This window comes from Zonotrichia albicollis, chromosome 1, assembly GCF_047830755.1.
Source record: "Zonotrichia albicollis isolate bZonAlb1 chromosome 1, bZonAlb1.hap1, whole genome shotgun sequence".
NCBI lineage: Eukaryota > Metazoa > Chordata > Aves > Passeriformes > Passerellidae > Zonotrichia > Zonotrichia albicollis.
Window position 1 is genome coordinate 27,392,582 of NC_133819.1, and position 14,415 is coordinate 27,406,996.

General features: G+C 35.2%; 1 protein-coding gene across 3 annotated transcripts in view; it reads left to right on the forward strand.

Annotated features, from left to right (window-relative positions):
• Positions 1-14,415, forward strand: part of PHF14 (PHD finger protein 14) — a 159,915-nt gene that overhangs the window by 128,140 nt on the left and 17,360 nt on the right. The window contains exon 19 of one of the 3 annotated variants that reach the window (XM_074536606.1): positions 491-573. The exons of the other annotated variants lie outside the window; for them this stretch is intronic. Within the exon in view, the coding sequence (XP_074392707.1) occupies positions 491-562 (72 nt within the window). The 3' untranslated portion in view covers positions 563-573. The remainder of the gene's footprint in view (positions 1-490; positions 574-14,415) is intronic. 3 annotated transcript variants of the gene reach the window in all.

Consider the following 14,415-nt stretch of genomic DNA (forward strand, 5'->3'; position numbering starts at 1 on the left):
AGTAGTACAAGCTTTTAGTAATACTTTTTTGTGTATTCCTCAGTAGCAAAGGGACCTCTCTCTGTGGAGAGATGTGGGATCTACCTCTCAATTCTCAGCTCCGTCAATTTACCTTACTCCACTGGAGAAATTAAAATTCAGAGCACAGATGGTGATTCAAAATAAAAAGAGAGGAAAAGTCCTGCAGAAAGAGGAATGAAATATGGTTAGTTGTTAAGGTGACTAAGAGGAAGATGGGTGTACAGTTTTTGCTTTTGTGGAATAAAAGCAGCTCAGCTGTGGGGGAGAGGAAGCTTCAGGGAATCAAAAGATGGAAATACTCCTTTCAAATTTTACAAACAGTTCAGTAATGGTTCCTGTTGAAGCTGTTTTACTGAATGTGGGGTCATGTGGTTTATAAGGGAATGAGACTTTCTTCAATCATATTTACTGCAATTTGTACAAAAGAGAGAGAGGCGAGTCAGAAAGAGTTTTGTGGTCGGATTTGCAGGGAACCTTGAGAGGGGAGCAGCAGTATGCTGAATTTCCAAATTCAGAACCCACCATGAAACAAACCATCTAAGTTACTGATGGGTAAGTCAGCATGATAAACAAACATTTGTGAATTACACCCTAAAAAAGAGGTCCAAAAAGTGCTTGCAGAGCTTGAATTAAGCTAATGGCTTTTTATTATAAATTTTGTTGAAGTCTTCTGGTACATCTTTCAATATCTGCTTAATGAGTTAATATGTGGTATTGACTACTGACTGGTGTATTATTTGTGTAATTTATGACTCATCTGAATTCAAACCATCAGCATTGGTGAGAGTTGTTAAAGAAAAGCTCAAATGCAGCTGTGGAATAGAGAAATATGAGAAAAGAGTAAAGAAGGCAGGGTGGCTAGCACCAAAGGGTTTCAGGAAGATGGAGAAAATTTGAAAAGGTTGTGGAGAGTGGTGTTCAGAAAGAGTCTTGGGCTTGCAAATGTGAGGACACACAACTTCTAGTAGGAGAAAGTATGGAAAATCCCATGAGCTGCCACATTAATTTGGATAAAGCACTTTTATTTCCTGCTTACAATTTGATTTCCTCTTAGATATGACAGTCTGAATCTTACCCTCAGTTACTTGTGTCATCAGTAGGATATTATTTGTGGGATGCAATTTAATCACTCAAATGAGGTCTTGTTTTGTTGTCTAGTCATTCCTCCTATTAGAAATGATGGTCAAATATTGAGTTCTCCTCAATAGGAAGGCAGAATGGCATCCACTCCTCTTACTGCTGCCCTTCTTCCCAGCCACTTTTGATGCTCCAAAGTTAGATTTAATTCTATGTTGGATCAGTTGTGAATTTTCTGTGAATTCCATTGGTGTCCTGAATCATCTGTTAGCAATTCAGGAAAGTGGGTGTATTCATCAGTGTATTTCACATGCAGAAACCTTTTGTGTTATAAAGTAACTCAGCTGACTTTAAAGTTAGAAAGATAGTTTATTGTCTCTTTCCAAAAGCTGTGCAAGCTTCTGTAAAATTTAAGTTGTATATATTTGAATGCTTGAATAATTTTAATTAGTGTCCATCCTTAAATAAGGATGTGATTGATATTTACTATTTTATATATTTCCAGGGGGATTTTAAGCACTGGATTTGAAAAGTGTCATTGAAAGAAAAATTCCGTGCATTTGGAAGGGGAGAGACGTGCCTCATTCTAATTTCAGTGTAATTTTGTTAAATTTCCAAGCAGTTTATATAGTTTCAGCAGTTTTCCTCCAGTAATAATACTTAGGATAGAATTTTTGTTCCCACAAGACTTTCAAAATTCAAACTACATCACTGTTACATTAGTATGCCCTTTTTTTCTCTGTTACTACACATTCTTTACCATGAATGGATGAAAGGAAATTCTCTGGATGTTGTGATTATTTAAGATGCAAGCTTTTAAAATGTTTTAAATGCACAAATGCACTTCCTTGAATAACACTGCAATTGTTCAATAAATTTGAAAGGTTGGTGTATCAGCTTTCATGACCCTTATTCTGTGTTCTGTAGTCAGCTTCACTTTGCATCTGGCAGTTGCATTGGTACATATATTTACATTGGTTTCTGATGGATATACAGAGATGCTGAAGAAAGTGGAGATTTGTTGCTGAAGTAGTTTTACTTTGCCTTTTTCCTGTGTCTAAAGAGCAAGATGGGTGGGCTTTGTCTTCTTGATACCATTTCTCATAAGCAGCCCTTTAGTCCATGGGGGATGATGGTGTCAGTGGTTTGTTATCTAAGTAAGAAAATACTGATTTTGACAGTTCCCTTAAATGTGAGTCTCATAAGAGGCATATTCTCTTGTTTAATTAGAAGTAAAATAGAAGTACATGAGTTATGTGTGTTAATTTCCTTTGCCAATCCTGTGGCAAATTAATTAATCATGTTTTAATAGTGTAAGCCTAGAGGCTAACAGCTGATCTTTCTGAATCTGAATGTCTGCAATGCAGAACAGTGCAGATACAGAGGAAAAGCTGTCCTATCCTTTCTCTTGGATAGAAAAGTGAATTCAACAACCAACAAACCCCTACCAAAAAAAAAAAAAAATTAAAAGGCACATATAAAGCATGGAGCACTTTAGGGTAAAGTATAAATGATATGTTCATAGCATATGAACTTGAATAGCTTATGTGTCTGTGGTGGTTTTTGTGTACTGGATTCAAACTATAAAAGCTGTGCAAATTGTTGTGATTCTTAGCTAAGGAAGGATTAAGATAGGTACCCTCTAACCTGGTTCTGAACTATTAGACATTCAGTGCTTCCAGTTTATCTGGATAGAGCACAGACATTTTTCCATAAGTAATATAAGCTAAGGTATAGTGGTTTGTTTGATAGAAAAAGATGTGTGACACACTTAAGTCATCTGCCATTAGTTGTAAGTATGGTACAATCATCCTAAAAGGATTGTATAATTCAGTTTTAACTGCATTATTTCCTATACGAGGGAAGGAATTGTTGTGTGATTTCTGTTAATACAATTGGCTGCTGATATTGTCTTTTGTTTCCTGATTTATCCTCCTTCCTTGACCTTGGGCTGAAACCCGTTTCCGAAACAGTCCCTTTTGCATTTCAAGTTAGTACAAAAAGAATTTTTTTTTAACCCAAAGCTATGAATTTCATCAGCAGTGTGTTCAGTCCATCCTTACAGTATTTTATTACACTGAGATTTTTACTTTTTAAACAAAGTATAATCTAACATGTTCTGAAATGACTGAATTGAAAGTAATTCCATGGGAAAGTTTGTAATAATCATCATGTGATAATTTTTTCCATCTGCTATTATTAGACTATTGAATAACTGAATTTCCATCACTGGCATAATTCATTTCAGAAAATGAGCATCATGAAGAATAAGCACCATCAAGAAGTAGAGAGATTATTTGCACTATTAAAGAACACGAGAATGTATTAGATAAAATGTATTTGTGTTTCTATCTGTATGTATAAATGCACAGCTGTTATGCTTGCACTTGTGAAAAACCTGTGCATTCTTTTCTAAATTTCATTGGCCTAACCATATCTTCCCTCTATTCTGTGTAGCTGCTGGCTTGAATGCATTTAATACAAAATTTGTGTCAGACAGTTGTTGCTATAAATGCATTCTTTCTGACCCATTGGTAATTAAAAAAAAAACTAGTGACAGACACAGGGTGAGTTGGACTCATATTTAATCTTGACCACTATTTCTTTTTTGTTTAACTTCTGAGGAACTTCACCACTAAGAAAAATAATTGTAAATGTCCATGCTGTATGCACCTAACAGTCTGTTTCCTCATGAAAAATCATAAGTGATAACTTACTCCTTATTTTGTATCATAAGTAAATAATTCCCATTTATATCAGCAGTGATACTGAAATGTGATTTTGTACTCTGAACCTGCTACTATACTGAGATCTGCAAACAGACAAAACACTACAAAGAAAAATAAAAAAAAAAAAACATGGCATATTTTAATAAAGAGAAGGAAACATATTGGATCATGTGCACCATCCATATCCTGGTAGTCATAGGATGGATCCTTCCAGTGCATTTCTTAGTATTTCTTTCTGGTTTTAAAGCTTCTGAGCAGTGGTGGTTTTCATACTTCTGGGGTCTTTCTCTTTATGCTCCTTCACAGTAAACATTCTGAAGGTGTTTATTGCATAATGTTTATTGCGCTCCTCCTCTTTGTTTTCTCTGAGTGACAGCAGAAGAGTTGCAGCAGATTACAGACCTGGGTTTGGAATGCATTTTGAATATTTTTTGGATCTAAGATTCATTGTAGAAAAGGCTGATATTTGGTTCCTTGTAGAGTTACTTATGGATGATTTGGCCCATAATCCAACTCTTCTTGTCATAGTGTCTTCCAGTCATCAGACTCATTTATCAAAACAAGGGAGTTGAGTCACATTTTCAGATCATTTGGCACTCAAGAGATTTGTTTGATTTTACTTTTCATGCTTCTACAAGTAATTATTATTGTTACTCTAGTTCCCATTAATATTTCAGAACAAAAGTTGTAAGCCACTTGCTTAAAGAGCCTTAGAGTCTAACTGTATTAAAAGTGAATTAATAATGAACTGAGAAAAGGAACATAATACCTTTGACTACTGAAGTGGTTCTTCCATAAAATAAACTGGGAAATACAGTTAAGCATGTAAATGCTCTGGAGTTAGGAATTCATATTTTCCTGCTAATCTCTTCACATGACTGTTTTATGTAATCTTCTTAATAACTAAATATAAAGGTCGCAAGATGGCTGGAAAATGCTGTCATGCAGTTCTGCTTTTGAAGTCAAAATTTATTTATGTATATTTAAGTGTTAAATGGCCTTATGAAATGAGGGTTCTTCTTAGAAGAACATTATTAATTTAAAAAATGAATTAGATCTGTTCAAAATTTCCACAAATCCAAGACATTTTTTTATTTAACCTTTTCACAGTCTCTGCCCTTCTTTAAAGTACATTCAGTCCTATATCATCTGTTACTCAGGAAGGTATTTAATACATGAGTGGGCATCATTTGCATTATACAAGAAGATTAACTTTACAAGCTCTACTATTAATCTGAGTAGCTCTACATATTGACCTATGAAAGAACATAATTAAGTTAGCTTAATTAAGTTAGTTAATTGTTACACTCTGATGAACTTACTATTGAGAGGAAATTAAAGGCAAATAGAAAATGGCATTCATTGGTTTGAAATCATGTTTTAAAGGGTTTCACAAAGATACTTTATATATGGATGACTAAAATATCTATTGTGTAATAAGCAAAGCAGATGCCATTAAAATCCCTGCAGTTTTCTTCTTTATTGCTTGACATACATCCATATTTCTAAAAGAGATTTTAAAAGCGTGGTAAAAATTTAGAAAATAACTGTTGTGAGGTTTTTCCTCAATACCCAAAAAATTGAATTCAGAAATCCTGTCTACACATGGGCCCCAGAGAAAAGCACAACATCGAAGTTCATTAAGTGTTATAATCTGATACTGAAGCCTCCTTTGGGGTAGAGAAAAGAATTTAAAGATCCCTAGAGCAGCAAGCAATACCCCATCATCTGTACATTCTCACACATCAGCATAAGAATGTCTTTCTCATACAGTGATAGAGGGGAAAGGAGAGACACTCCTGGAATTTACTCTGTCAGCTGCATTTCTGTTGTCAGGAGTGCCTGCAAGTTCACTGCAGGAAATCATTCAGGGTTTCAGCACAGATCTGTGCATGGATAGACCCTCCACATGACTCCAACATCTGGGATGCATTCATCAGTCTTGATAAGCACTGATAAGTACCCTGGAGATCATCAATTCCAAGTAGATGCAATTAATAAACAGTAAGAAAAAATGGCCAAACATGCAAAAATGTGCTGCAGTGATTGCTGCCAAATGAGCAGTTTATTAATCTGTGAGATTCATTAATATTACAGTGGCTTTATTTTGAAATTATTTTCTGTGAACAATTACTCTATTCCTTCTTTTTTTTTTAATTTGCCAGGTCTATACATTTTCTAGATGGCATTCTCAAAGATTTTAGGATTTCTGCTTTCTTTCTGTTGTAAAAATTAATATTTTAACTCAAGTGAAAACAGTATTTTCCCTGAGGTATTATTCTTTGGCATTTCCAGATCATATGAAAGGGTCATTGATCTGTGGATATATTCTCTGGAAAAATAGCAGCATTGAAAGCAGGAAGGCAGTGGCATTTAGAATCACTTGTGTACAAATTTGTATTCATATTCTGAAGACAGATAAGTTTGATATGCATTCTTACAAAGAGAAAAAAGTCTTTCCTTAAATAATGCGAAGAAGCAATTAAATTATAGCTACTGTATATTTTATGAGACATTGTTTTTCTTTAATTGCTTCTACAATAAAATATTTAATTTTTGTAAATTCAATTTGATATTAGCATGTTGTTACATTTGCCCCCTTTAAAATGTTATTGGAGTTTTAAACAACTGGTTATATTCTAAGGGTAAAGAAAGCTTTGTTTTCAGCTTCAAGACATGCTTTAAATCATAATTTATTTTTTTTATAGAAGAAGAGAGTGGAAAATTGATTGGAAAATGAGAATTAAGTGAGCTTTACGTGGGAAAATAGGAAGAAGTTCAAGTTTAGGGCTGTTTCCCACCTGCTGAGGATTTTGATGGTTGTACTGATGTCAGTGAGCTTCAGTTGACCTGTGTGCTCTGTCTGGCTTTGACTGTGTTGCTTTGAGATATCCATGATGTGGCATGGTGCAATGTCTTGTAAGCCACTGTTGTCATTTCCTCTGTGGCCCGTATGATGCACAATGGAAGTTCTTTCCTGGAGGAAAGTAAGTGTAGCTTCTCTCTTCAATATGTTATGGGCACATTCTTAATGTTCTATTTTTTTTGTTTCTTTCCTGAGGGATTTGTTGTGTTCTCTCTTACCTGTAATATTTAAATATAATATTTAAATTAGGCTAATATATTCTTTGGTCATTGCATGCAGTGTAAATATTAGGGCTCACACTGCACTACATGAACAAAACAGTGATCCTTTTTGTAGATGATAAATAATATCAGAAATTTCCTAATTTAATGTGATAGGTTGAAAATATCATCAGAACCCTTTTAAGTTATTACAGGCTAGATTTGAGATAATGAAGCTTGAACAGAGTCAAAGATTCCAATGTCCTTAAGGTAGTGAAGATAAGCAGAGGTCAGTCAGTAGTCATTAATAACGTAGCTTATATAGATTTTCTCTACCCAGTTGCTTTGGGGTTATCTCTAAACTGCAGTGCAATCCCAGTAGTGTCCCAATGCTGCTTTGCCAAACTATTGTTACTTTACATCCCTCTCACTGTTAAACAGAATATTTACACACTGAAGAGTTCATATTGCCTAAATATTTCAGCACAGTAGGATCAGTGATTCATTATTTGTTAGAGTACATCTTTTTGCTGTTAGTGTGTATTTTTGTGATAGACATATATACATTAATCTACCTGAATATAAAATCTTTTAAAACTAAGTTTATATTATTTTCTAAAGACTATCAAGTAGGTTAACATACCCTATTATCTTTAATAGCTGTCATTGACCTGCTAAATCCTTTTTAAGTGAACAGTTTCCTGTATTTAATTTTTAAGTATGGCTGCATAGCTATCATAGTCTCCCAAAATCTCTAGATGATCTGGAATATTCAGAACTACATATTCTATATTCTATGCTGTAGCTATGGTCTTTGTTTTACTTAGAAACTGAAGGTGTTCCTGAAAATACAGTTAAATTCACAGAGACTTAGACTGTGATGAGGAGTAGTGTGTTTGGAAAGCTGGTTTCCCATTAGTGTGTTTTACTCTGGTGAGATTCTTGTTTAAGTGATTGGAATCATCACAGGAAAATAGCACACACCTCCTGTCAATTAAGACACTTCAGTGTCCTCTCATAATGACTGCTTTGTATTATTCTGTAGTTCTGCAGATGCACACTAAAGATGGATGCCTACTGCATGACTTAGCTGGCTAAAGCTGTTTGCCTAAAAAACTCCATAGATTCTGCCAGTGCTTCCAAGGCAGATACTTGCAGAGGAATTCCCAGGGTACCTGGAAGAGGCTTTAACCTAGAGGTATGGCTGAGATGGTTTCTGCAATTCAGTGGCCACCAGACTGAGCCCACGGTGCTGCTGAAAGGGCAGGGTGTGTTCACAGACTGCCTGCTGCCCTTGTTGGAGCAGCAGATGGGTGAGCTGGGTCAGTGGGCTGCTCTGGCAGACCTTAGAGGAATATCCATGGAGGTGAAGGACATGCATAGCTGTGGACCATGAGCTCCCTCTTCAGTGTCAGCACCTGCAGTTCATGGTCCAGGGCTGACACTGAGATTTTGTTGTCATTTGGGTGCTCTGGAAAAAAATAATTTAGAATAATCTTCAAAATACTCACTAGTGTTTCTAGATTTACTGTATTAGCCAGTTCTTCTGTACTTATCCCTTCAAAAGGCGCACTTTTATCCCATTTAACATATTCCATATTCCAGTTTACCCCTCAAGAGTAAACTGAGGGGTAAACCCCTCAAGAGTAGGTTTGTCATATTCGGGGTTCTCAGGAGACTGATGGAAATTAAGAGCTAATGTTGTAACTAATGAAAATCCTGATTTTTTTCTGCAAATTAGGATCAATTTTTGCCAAAGGTGATTAGTTACACAAAATTTAGACTCCTATTTGGTATCAAGAACGACAAGGACTGGAGTTCACGCTTGCATCCTTGTGAAGTTTTTTGTGATAGTTATCAGGAGAAATCTTGTCAGACTGTTAGTGGGCAGAGGCATATCCGCACTTTGCTTGTTGAAAAACTACCAGTGTTGATCTGGATTTATCAAGGTACAGGGAACCATGTGTGTCCTGCTCTTGGTCACAACAACCCAATGCAATGGTACGGGCCGGGTGCAGAGAGGCTGGAAAACTGCCCAGCAAAAAAGAGTCTCAGGGTGCTGAGTATGAGCCAACAGAATGTCCAGGTGGCCAAGAAGGCCAGTGACATCCTGGCCAGTGACAGGGTTACTGTGGCCAACAGGACCAGGAGAGTGACTGTCCCCCTGTATTCGACATTGCTGAGGCTACACCTCGGGTCCTGTGTCCAGTTTTGGGCCTTTCACTGCAAGAAAGACACTGAGGTGCTGGAGGATGTCCAGAGAAGGCAATGGAATTAGGAAGGGTCTGGAGCCCAAGTCTTGGGAGGAGCAGCAAAGGAGTTGGGGGTGTTTAGACTGGAGAAAAGGAACCTTGAGGGGACCTGAATACTCTCTACAACCACCTGAAAGGAGACTGCCCTGAGGTGGAGTTGGTCTCTTCTCCCAGGTAACAAGGGACACAACCAGAAGTGGCCTCAAGTTGTGCCAGAGGGGGTTTGGATAACATGTTAGGAAAAAAGATCCTGAAAGAAAGGTTCCTCAGGGAAATAACTGAGCCACCATCCCTGAAGATATTTAAAAGACTTGTTGTTCTTGAATTGAGGGACATGGTTTACTGGTGAACTTGGCATTGGCAGGGCATTGGTTGGGCTTAGGCATCTTAAGGGATTTTTTCCACTTAAGTGATTCCATAATTCCATGAGTTCAGAGTTCAAATCTAGGATTATGACCTGAGAATTCTATCTGAAAGAAGAAAAAAAAATCAAGTACTAGCTTCTAATCTTTGGGAGAATTATAATCAAAATTCCAAAATGAGCTGCCAGTGGAGGAAGTTGCCTTAAATCTGTACAGCTGACAATAGAACCATTCCCTGTATATTTTCCAATCCTTTGATTGTACTTGCCTACAGTTGCCTCCAAATTTTCAGTAGACGTTTTGTCCACTGATGAAGAAAAACAGCATAAGGGAAGGAGAAGAGACTTTGAAGGCATTTTAGATGCTTGTTTTTATTCTCATTTTCTAACAGTCTTTATTTATATATTTAGCTCTGGGAAAAAAATCTCAGCATTTAAAAACAGACTCACCCACAGACTATAATTTGTGTGCATGCTGTGCAAACTTTTAGATGTTTTTTCTGCAAAATGTTGCCTGTTTAACAGTCTCTTTGTGGTTTCAAAGGTGATATTTGAATTGGGAATTGAGGCAAAGATGATAGTTTTGTTCAGTGTGTAGATAATCCTAAAGTCACCATTTTTCATATTGTAGCCTGATAAGCAGCAGAGTAAAAATAACCCAATTTTGAAGTCATGGTATTACTTGAGAAAGCTTTTAGTGTCTGCAGAGGCATCAAGATATTCAAAAAGGGGAAGCACATTAAAACCTTACCAAAAATAAATCCAATTACCTTGTTACTGTAGGAAAGATGAAGTAGAGGAAACTTCCTTCTCCACAACATGCATGACTGCAAGATCTCTCTTATGCCATGGAGTGAAATACATTTGATCCTCCCATCCCTGCCTTAAGATCTCATGCAAAAGCATTAAGAACTCAGAGAAAATCTGAAATTGACATTTATTTCAATTATTTTATCTCAAATCAAAAGGTGGAAGAGCTTGGTGTGTTCTTTAAAATACTATTCCTAAAGCCCATGTTTTCTGAATTCTTCATAAGCTACTAAGTGTTTAAGGTGGAATTTCTTTATCTCTGAAGTACTTGTATATGATAATATTTAATATGGGAAATGAATATGGGTAAATTTGATTTATTCATCCTTTCATTATGCAGTCTTCTGTGGGGCCATTGTATGTGGCAAGAAACTGGAGTAGAGAAATATTTGCTGCTATCCATTGTAGCTCCTTATTTCTTTATGTCACAAGGTAACCTGCCAATGCTCATGTGAAGTGATGAAGCCAAGAAATTGTGCCAAAAATTAAAACTTTTCAGATGCAGTATTGCAGATGGGTTGTGCTGATTCCAGGCTGGATTTTTTTCAGCTTAGTTAGCATCTATGAATTGTGATTTCTTGTTTAATACAAGCGTAGCACTTCGAGAAAATGTCTTAGCCAATTCTCCGAGTATTACAACTTTACAGCTTCCTTATTTTTTATTTACTGAATTAATGTTACTTTCTTTTCATTTAGATCAATATGTATTGAATTTAATAAGCACAGGGTTTCAGAGTTATGGTCTGTGAAGCTCCCATAACACAGATTAGCAAATAATTCTGTGCAATTAAATATTATACTTTCCTTGTGGCAATCTTACCCCAATAACTTGTAATTTTGGGTATTTGTTTTTAGCTCCATAATTTGTGTCATGAATGCATTTCAGTGTTGCAGTCAGGGCTATATGGTTAAAATCACTGAATCAAAAAGAAGAAAAAAAAAAAGAAAATAATTACCTCAAGGAGCTTTCATTTCTAGTGTGAAACCTGACATTATGGATCCAAAAAATAAAATTTGTTTAGTTATTTTTACTCCATTTTGGCTAGAGTTGGACTTAATAGGAGAAATCTAATTTTTTTTTTTTTTTTAATGAAAGACTGATCATAAAATTGATAATATTTTTTTAAATATTTGGAAATTTCACATGGAATTCTTTTCCTACAGTGTTTATTATTGAGCAGGTTGTAATAGTCTCTACTTCTCCACATAATGTAGAAACTTAAGTTAGTAATAGAATCAAGATTAAAGGCGGTGATCACAGAATGGAACAAATTAATTCCTAGTCTTATTAATTGGTAAACTTAAGCTTAAACTAGAGAGATATTGCACATATCAACCAGGAAAATGGAAGGTTGTTTGTATAAATATTTTTCCACTGTTAAAGCACGTCATTAATAGGCTTTATCAAATCAGACCAAAGATCTGTATCAAGGAGCTTCATCATCTATAGAGTCATGAAGTGAATGTCATCAAAAATCACTGGGCCTCAACACTTATCATTTCACTATGATGAAATGACTGCATTTTTATTTGCACAATAACCTCAAATCCTCATATTAAAAAGTGGCAAATTTTTTTGCCCTTTACTGTTCTAAGTGTGACACATGTAACAATTATTCATCACTCCATAATGGATCATTTTTATCAGAGTCTTGTGTCTTTTCTGTATACATAGAATAAATATTTATGTTTTCTCATTTTTCTGAACTAGAAGATACTGATAGAATAGGTTTGAAGTGTCAACTATAATTCATTGCATGCAAAGAAAAGCTTTATACTGATACTGTGCAAAAGGAAAAGAATATCTAAATCATTTCAGCAGCAAGCTTATAACCAAGATAATATCAGCATTTTCCTTCTTGAAAATATATATGCCATAAATTAAAGAAGGTTTTCAGTATTTTATTAAAATACTTCAGACAAGTTTAACCCTGTCTTCAATGGGCATGTATGTATGAATATGAAAACCTTTTTAAAAAGAAAATGAAGGTCAAGTCAAAGTTAAACCAAGGTTGCAGTAAACTTCCTACTAATCCTGCAAATATTTTGTTTAGAAGACATTAGAAAAATATGATACACATTTAGTGTAATTTAAAAGTGCTCATATTATTCTTACAGAAAACTAAAGATATATCTAGCACTTTACTGTTTTGTACAATAGTAATACAGTCTGGGGAAAAAATACTAAATATGTGTATACTGAGTGCATTTGAATGAACTCTTAATTTAGTTGAAATTAGCCTTAGCAGTAAATGTAGTGGTGGAGAAGAACGTATCACAGTATATAATTATGTTTAAATAAATACATGGAAAAGTAATTGGGTTAATAAGAATATAATATAATAATTAGAATCCAAAATACACTTGTAATGAAGTATTTTAAATACAAATCCTACAGTTCTTTTAAGTACTATGGTATCTCACCACATTTTCAGCTCTGCTTCCAGCTTCTTTAGCAAGAAAATGCAGGGAAGTGTTGGTACTATTTGTAAGGAAGTAACAACAGAAAAGTTGTATGTGATGAAACCCTGCATCTGTTTTGTGGAATTTGCAGCTGTCCCTTTGTTATTGTTTTAAACCCATTTGATTTGTAATACTTTAATATGTCATATCCCATGCTTCTCTAGTCTTTTGAAGGGTGAGTGGTTAAGTTTTGTGCTTTTAGCTACTATCTCCCTAGTTCCAGCTGTGGCTTTGCAGTCTTCTGAGAGAGGTACTCTCCAAGGTACCTGGTCAGAAGTGACATTGCTTTTTTTAGAGCCAGTCCCATCACAAAAGACCCAAGGCATCTATCACATCTTTTTTGCAAACAAGCAGAAAGCGGAAATGAAGTCATATTGTTTCTGATGTATGTGAGAATTTTACTTTGAACTCCAAGTGTTGTCTTCCAGCAATAAATTTAATCACTAATTAGTATCAGATCACGTTGATGATGAAATAAGCTGGGAGATTTAGTAAGGTCATTTATTTAATAAGAAACATCAAAATATAATTTTGTAGGGTATACCCAGTGTTTTGGTTTAGAACTGCTGCCTAGAAATGTGATAATTGTTTTCTTCAGAAATCAGATATTAAAGGACAATGTGAGAATGAATCTTTTTATGACAAGATCACAGAAGCAGTCCATTTTAGAAGCAAGTTAGTACGTTTGAAAGGTCATTAATGTAAAGCTGTGAATTTGTCCCCACATGTGACATGGATAAGTGATCTTATGGTATTTGCTGTTGTCAATTTGCATTAATATCTAAGGCATGATAAGAATGTCATTAATGTGAAACAAAAATTAATTGCTATGATAAGGCAGTAGCTTGTTTAATACTTCATGATCAGTAGCTTGAAAGCAACTTGCAATTTCAATTTTAATTCTTTCAGTAAACATTTCCAGTTCCTACAGACTCTGAATCTTTACCTTTTGTGATTATTTGCAGACAGAGTGCAATTTACTCTTGGATGGGTACTCTAGAACAGCTTGCCAACTGTTCTTGCCAGAATGTGTTTGTAACATATGTATTAGGGAATTTTTGCATTTTTGCATCCTAAAATCAATGTGGAACATAAGGATGATGAGTTATGTTCTAGGCATTCCTTCTATTGTCCATCAAATGCATCTTGTGAAAGCAAATTTCAAAATTTTCAGAGAGCTCAAAGCAAAGAAGAATATGATTCACAATAATTGAAATTAACAGTGGTTCTATATCTGAGTATATTGAAATTAATTGATTACCTTTGGTTAGGCTTTGTCTTAGGAAGCTTTTTTAACATTATATTTTTTATGTACACTGTTCAGCCATGTCAGAGGGCTCAAAATAACCAGTACTTCAATCCAAAGAGCTGCCTACATACAGGATAAGAACTTGCTTTAACTGGTAGGTTCCACTGCTTTCTGGTTCAGAATAAAGGAGGTGCTGTATGAGGATATCAAAGTGTTAGATCCTATCCTTGGAAATCAGGCACTTATTTAGGCCAGCACATCCATTTGGCTTTTGGCTTTGAATTACCATGCTGACAAATTTACATTCACAGTGCATCTTTCAAAATAGTGCCTTCTAGATAATGTAGGAAGAGTTCATCAGACAAAAACTGAATTAGGCTATTAATA